Genomic DNA, 7209 nt, shown 5'->3' with positions numbered 1-7209 from the left:
TATGAAGTATTTCTTTATTAGCAAAGTCTTTTTTTTTTAGCTTCAAAATAACACCTTGAGTAAGCCATATGTCATAAACCTTGGTGCACAGCAAGTCTTTACAAGCCTTTTTGGCATGGTTTTGCAGCCAACGTTACTACCTGCAATGCTCTTGTCTAAAAGTCTGCTGGGAGTTGTAGTACAATAATAGCCGGGCTGTCTTCCTTGATTATACACAGCTGGCATTCCTTCACATTGCGCGATAAACCATTCACTGTTTGATAGAAACTTCTTGACTGTGGAGTGGCCTCGGCAGGGTTAACGCTGCTTCTATAGTGAAGTCTTCACAAACTTTTTGTCGTTGCAGTAAGGGAAAAAATAAAAAGTTAAATCCAAAGCGACTGTGACACCTCGACACAGTGTGCTGGCATGCAATGTGGGAAAAAAAAAAAAAATCAATGGCACAGGTTTTAGATGAGCACTCTTCTCATTCTCCCCATCCCTCAAGAAAAAAAAATATATATAAAAAGCTACTTTAAGAATCTGCATTTACGTCTAAAAATTATCCACTAATAATTTGCAAAGAAAAAAAATAATTCATATACTTATAAATCCGCTAGTCCAGGAGAGATGGATTCATCGAACTGCACAACCTTATAAAAGGAAAAGTCTGAAAAGTTCAGGAGGAATTATCTTAATATTCACATTTGATGTTCAGATGCACCTCGTTCACACTAACCCTAACCGAAATCACACAAAGCTCTTGCAAGGTTTGATGTCGCTGCTATTACATCTACAATCCATGATATATAGGAGTTTTCTCCCGGAACTGTCACCCAGAGACCCGGCCTACAGAAACCTTCATGGCCAAGGCTGGCCACACCATTCAAGACGTTGCAGTTGGTGGATTCTTTTGCTTCTTTTATGAAGTTTTTAATTTTTTTTTCTTTTCAATCAGTATGGCTTGTTGGGGTCTTCGTCACATATTCACTATTGGTTCTCATGTGCTTGAAGTCCACACCTGCATCTGTTTTGCTATCTGATGGACATAGACAATATCCGGCCTTTGGTCTGGATCGGGGTAAATGCACCTGCTGACCAGTTCTCGTAACTGAAAAAGAAGGAAATGACAGAAGAATAGTAATTGTGCTATATTTTACATACAGAAATGAAAGAAAAGAAGATTTTCTTTTATAGTCAGAGTCTATAATCAACGGCTTTGGACCAACCAGCCCGAGGAGTAAATGGGTGGTGGTGCATACTAATGTCTGCAGTATAATAGCAGGTATTGCCTCTGGAATGACCTCTCCCATATTTCAGCACACACCTGGAATAAGAAATTGAAGAAAACCCAGTTGGTGAATCAAGTCTTTCAATGCTGCTGTAAATTTGGCTCACCGTCTAGAAGTCTTCTGTATGGCAGTCAGCTCTTAAGGCACGGCCTGAAGCAAGTCATCATCTCTCGTTAGGTAAAGACGACTACACTGCCAATTATTTCAAAGGTAATGGCCGTTGTCCAGACAGATTAAACCACAAAAAGTTCAAGTCCAGAAAAGTTTTTTTTCTTTTTTTAAACACCCACACACACGCTTTGTGATTGTAAGAAGCAAAGACAGTGGTCTACTCAAGATCATTGGAGCCAGATGTTGGCCTGAAATTTACCAGTACCTCCTCCCAAAAAATGGCAATTCCATAAATTAGGGATTATTATAGTTAGACCTGCCAAGGTGAGAAGACTTAAAGCCGCAATTCCCCAAGGAGCATTGCAGCTTAAAAGTCACCTCACCTTGGCATGTCAGGCTTGATGCGTCAATCACCGCAAGGAGAAACGTTACCCCTTGGATCCCGATCAGACGCCTCTCTTATGGGAGTTTTCTATTTGTTCTCACCACTTCTCACAATTTGGGAATATTCAGTGATGGATTATTTATCTGCGCTTGAGGCAGATCAGACAACCCAGATGCTCCTTGGTGCTGGAGCGCCAGAACCATTTAACGTGTCTAGCGTTGCTACCTTTGGTTTTACTCATGGATTATAAGGCTTTAATTCATTAGAACTCTTAAAAACATAATGAAAAAAAAATGGAGATTCATTTTGAGTTAAGAACCTGGCTGCAAATTTTTATTCAAGTTTCTGTATATTGTTTTTTCTCATAAAGCTCAAAATTTACTGTGAATCATTGGAGAGAAAATATTGGCCTTTTGCGGTTGCCTCTAGAAGGAGCATATGAGCTACCTGCATGCTCTTCCCCATAGGGGCCATACAGTGGTAGAAGGGCTTTATTATTTGGACAACCTCTTCTTAAATACAAAGTGCCCTATAGAAAAACAACACCTACATTCATATTTCCCACCTGCCGATGCTCTCGTGAAATTAATATGCGATGAGTGATGCCAGTGGCGAGAGACATCACTGGAACGACGCGGCAAGGTGGTGTAAGATTTTATTTCTATATCACCAACATATTCCGCAGCACTTTACATTTTAGAGGGGACTTGTACTAACAATAAAAACAGAATAACACAACTCAGATACCAAGAGGAGTGAGGGTCCTTCTAATCACAAGCTACAATCCATTTTAATGTCTCACATCATCATAGGGAAAGTAGCTATGGGGTAAAATTTGGATATACTGCCTTGCCCCACAAAATAAATAACGCCACCCTGGGAAGAACAGAATACCTTCTTCAGAGAGGTTATTTTGTTTTCTTTCCATTTAATAAGTTTTTCAAAAATGCTTCTACAACTACACCCTAATTAAGCAGCTCATCATCACGGGCAGAAAAGCAATGACTGATGAAGGACCTAGAGGGGCAGGACTAGGCACCTCCTGTGCTCAGAACCTTTAGAACAGTCATCCAAACGGGCCTCTGGCTGACAACTGTTCCTTCCAAATTTGGAGTGTTCAAATCCAATTCTGTCCCATTTACACAGGCTGACCCCACTCGGGACGTGCATCGATAATAGATCGTTCAGTACGCATAGGTCGTCAGCAAAAATCCCGTCTACACGGTGCGATACAGGATTTTTTTTTGCCAACCAAAAGGTCGTTTCACCCAACTAACACGCAAGCTCATTAGTCGGCAATCTCAGGTGACTCAGGATGCTTCCGGGATAAAAAAAAAAAAGGAACTGATGGAGGCTGGTTCTAATCTGGAAAAGCCCCAACATGCTAAACAGTGCACCTATATTCTGATGATATCTGCTGCCTTTCCCAAGTGGTGTGCCCAGCAGAAGCCGATCTCCGGAAAACAAATTTCATGTTTTATGCAACGCACATGTATGAAAATAATGTGTAACCCAAAAACTTGATTTCCGCGGTAGCTCGCTCAGTCACAGTGTGAAATGTGCAGTTTTTAATGCAGGCAGTGTCCAAAACTACACAACAAAAGGTGTCAAATATTACAAGGTTCATCCATCACTCATTTTCAGCTGTCAATATATTTATCACTATGAAACATCCCACTGTATGAAGTGGAATCAGATGCAGTCTCTTAGTGTGCCGCTGGGATCCTGCCGCCAGATGATTGATCTACTGCCGGCCATAATCCACTCTTGTGTTAGCAGATTGCTCATTGCCCCCATTATACAGTATCAGACGTGGGTTTGCCCTGTGCGGAGTCATTACAGTAGATGAAAACGTCTGATACCAATAGGTAGATGTATAGCTCCGGATACACGGATTGACCTCACCCAAAAAAAGAAAACCAGACACTGTTACAACTAATAACTTCACTATGCTTACTAACTTCTTGCTTTAAATCTCTGAATATAGATATATACTAGCTGAAGGGCTCGGCGTTGCCTGGGTATAGTAACTAACTGTGGTTAGTTATAACAAATTATAATGATTATATTGCACATAAAAACATTTCACATCATATAATCAACACTACAGATTTGCAACACAAACTAAACGATTACCCAAGTATTGATAGTATTTTATTTTCAACTCATTCAAGAGCCTTTTGATAAACAACATGTTTGGTTTTCCTTTCAATGCAAAGATGAACAGATTTTTGGCAGTTCCAACTCTTGAACAGATCACGTAAAGTTGACCGATTGCAAATCGATCCCTACTACTTTCAAGGACTGTCCCAGAGCATTGTTAATGGACATTGCAAATAGCAGTTGAACTGGAAACTGGAGGCGTTTAAAATCAAAAAACAAATCAGATGGAATGAGTGGAATTCTTGGCATGAAAATGTCCTCTCCTTTGGCACATCCTGTTTCTGAGCTGTGTATCTAACCCTATCCTGTGTGATAATGTCTGCTGAGCTGTGTACCTAATCCTCTCTTGTGTGATACTTTCTGCTGAGCTGTCTATCTAATCCTATCGTGTGTTACTGACTGCTCAGCCGTGTATCTGTATCACACAGGATAGGATTAGTCTGCTGAGCCATGTATCTAATCCTATCCTGTGTGATACTGACTGCTGAGCCGTGTATCTAATCCTATCCTGTGTGATACTGGGCTCCCCCTGCAGTCTGTGTATCTAATCCTCTCTGTGATACTGACTGCTGAGCTGTGTATCTAATCCTCTCCTGTGTGATACTGACTGCTGAGCTGTGTATCTAATCCTCTCCTGTGTCATACTGACTGCTGAGCTGTGTATCTAAACCTCTCCTGTGTGATACTAACTGCTGAGCAGTGTATCTAATCCTATCCTGTGTGATACCGTCTGCTGAGCCGTGTACCTAACCCTATCCTGTGTGATACTGACTGCTCTGCCGTGTATCTAGTCCTGTGTGATACCGTCTGTTGAGCCGTGTATCTAACCCTATCCTGTGTGATACCGACTGCTGAGCCGTGTATCTAACCCTATCCTGTGTGATACCGACTACTGAGCCGTGTATCTAATCCTATCGTGTGTGATACTGACTGCTGAGTCGTGTATCTAATCCTATTCTGTGTGATACTGTGTGCTGAGCTGTGTATCTAATCTTATCCTGTGATACTGTCTGCTGAGCCGTGTATCTATTCCTATCCTGTGTGATACTGTCTGCTGAGCCATGTATCTATTCCTATCCTGTGATACTGACTGCTGAGCTGTGTATCTGATCCTATCCTGTGTGTTACTGACTGATGAGCAGTGTATCTAATCCTATCCTGTGTGATACCGTCTGCTGAGCCGTGTACCTAACCCTATCCTGTGTGATACCGACTGCTCAGCCGTGTATCTAACCCTATCCTGTGTGATACCGACTGCTGAGCCGTGTATCTAATCCTATCCTGTGTGATACCGACTACTGAGCCGTGTATCTAATCCTATCGTGTGTGATACTGACTGCTGAGTCGTGTATCTAATCCTATCGTGTGTTACTGCTCAGCCGTGTATCTAATCCTATCGTGTTGGATACTGACTGCTGAGTCATGTATCTAATCCTATTCTGTGTGATACTGTGTGCTGAGCTGTGTATCTAATCTTATCCTGTGATACTGTCTGCTGAGCCGTGTATCTATTCCTATCCTGTGTGATACTGTCTGCTGAGCCATGTATCTATTCCTATCCTGTGATACTGACTGCTGAGCTGTGTATCTGATCCTATCCTGTGTGATACTGACTGATGAGCAGTGTATCTAATCCTATCCTGTGTGATACCGTCTGCTGAGCCGTGTACCTAACCCTATCCTGTGTGATACTGACTGCTCAGCCGTGTATCTAATCCTATCCTGTGATACCGTCTGCTGAGCCGTGTATCTAATCCTATCCTGTGTGATACTGACTGCTGAGCCGTGTATCTAATCCTATCCTGTGTGATACTGGGCTCCCCCTGCAGCCTGTGTATCTAATCCTCTCTGTGATACTGACTGCTGAGCTGTGTATCTAATCCTCTCCTGTGTATCTAATCCTCTCCTGTGTGATACTGACTGCTGAGCTGTGTATCTAAACCTCCTGTGTGATACTAACTGCTGAGCAGTGTATCTAATCCTATCCTGTGTGATACCGTCTGCTGAGCCGTGTACCTAACCCTATCCTGTGTGATACTGACTGCTCTGCCGTGTATCTAATCCTGTGTGATACCGTCTGTTGAGCCGTGTATCTAATCCTATCGTGTGTGATACTGACTGCTGAGTCGTGTATCTAATCCTATCGTGTGTTACTGACTGCTCAGCCGTGTATCTAATCCTATCGTGTGTGATACTGACTGCTGAGTCGTGTATCTAATCCTATTCTGTTTGATACTGTGTGCTGAGCTGTGTATCTAATCCTATCCTGTGATACTGTCTGCTGAGCCGTGTATCTATTCCTATCCTGTGTGATACTGTCTGCTGAGCCATGTATCTATTCCTATCCTGTGATACTGACTGCTGAGCTGTGTATCTGATCCTATCCTGTGTGATACCATCTGCTCAGCAGTGTACCTAACCCTATCCTGTGTGATACTGACTGCTCAGCCGTGTATCTAATGCTATCCTGTGTGATACTGGGCTCCCTCTGCAGTCTGTGTATCTAATCCTCTCCTGTGTGATACTGACTGTTGAGCTGTGTATCTAATCCTCTCCTGTGTGATACTGTCTGCTGAGTTGTGTATCTAATCCTCTCCTGTGTGATACTGACTGCTCAGCCGTGTATCTAATCCTATCCTGTGTGATACCGACTGCTGAGCCGTGTATCTAATCCTATCATGTGATACTGACTGCTGAGTCGTGTATCTAATCCTATTCTGTGTGATACTGTGTGCTGAGCTTTGTATCTAATCCTATCCTGTGTGATACTGACTGCTGAGCCGTGTATCTAATCCTCTCCTGTGTGATACTGGGCTACCCCTGCAGTCTGTGTATCTAATCCTCTCCTGTGTGATACTGACTGCTTAGCTGTGTATCTAATCCTATCCTGTGTGATACCGACTGCTGAGCCGTGTATCTAATCCTATCGTGTGTGTACTGACTGCTGAGTCGTGTATCTAATCCTATTCTGTGTGATACTGTGTGCTGAGCTTTGTATCTAATCCTATCCTGTGTGATACTGACTGCTGAGCCGTGTATCTAATCCTATCTTGTGTGATACTGGGCTACCCCTGCAGTCTGTTTATCTAATCCTCTCCTGTGTGATACTGACTGCTTAGCTGTGTATCTAATCCTCTCCTGTGATACTGACTGCTGAGCCGTGTATCTAATCCTCTCCTGTGTGATACTGGGCTACCCCTGCAGTCTGTGTATCTAATCCTCTCCTGTGTGATACTGTCTGCTGAGTTGTGTATCTAATCCTCTCCTGTGTGATACTGA

At 42.7% G+C, this 7209-nt stretch overlaps 1 protein-coding gene across 6 annotated transcripts in view; it reads right to left on the bottom strand.

Moving 5' to 3' along the window:
- NEK6 (NIMA related kinase 6) overlaps positions 1 to 7209 on the bottom strand; it is a 247120-nt gene continuing 239911 nt past the window's right edge. For 5 of the 6 annotated variants that reach the window (XM_073590703.1, XM_073590702.1, XM_073590708.1 and 2 more), the window contains one exon: positions 2406 to 3667. In XM_073590703.1, the coding sequence (XP_073446804.1) occupies positions 3512 to 3667 (156 nt within the window). In that variant the 3' untranslated portion in view covers positions 2406 to 3511. Of the gene's footprint in view, positions 1091 to 2405; positions 3668 to 7209 lie in introns of those variants that run through there. The other variant, XM_073590706.1, reaches the window with a different exon arrangement.

This window comes from Dendrobates tinctorius, unplaced genomic scaffold (genome assembly GCF_039654945.1).
Source record: "Dendrobates tinctorius isolate UK_male_01 unplaced genomic scaffold, ASM3965494v1 ptg000120l, whole genome shotgun sequence".
NCBI classification, from domain to species: domain Eukaryota; kingdom Metazoa; phylum Chordata; class Amphibia; order Anura; family Dendrobatidae; genus Dendrobates; species Dendrobates tinctorius.
The sequence above is the reverse complement of the archived record's forward strand: the minus strand, read 5'-3'. Positions and strand labels throughout refer to the sequence as shown.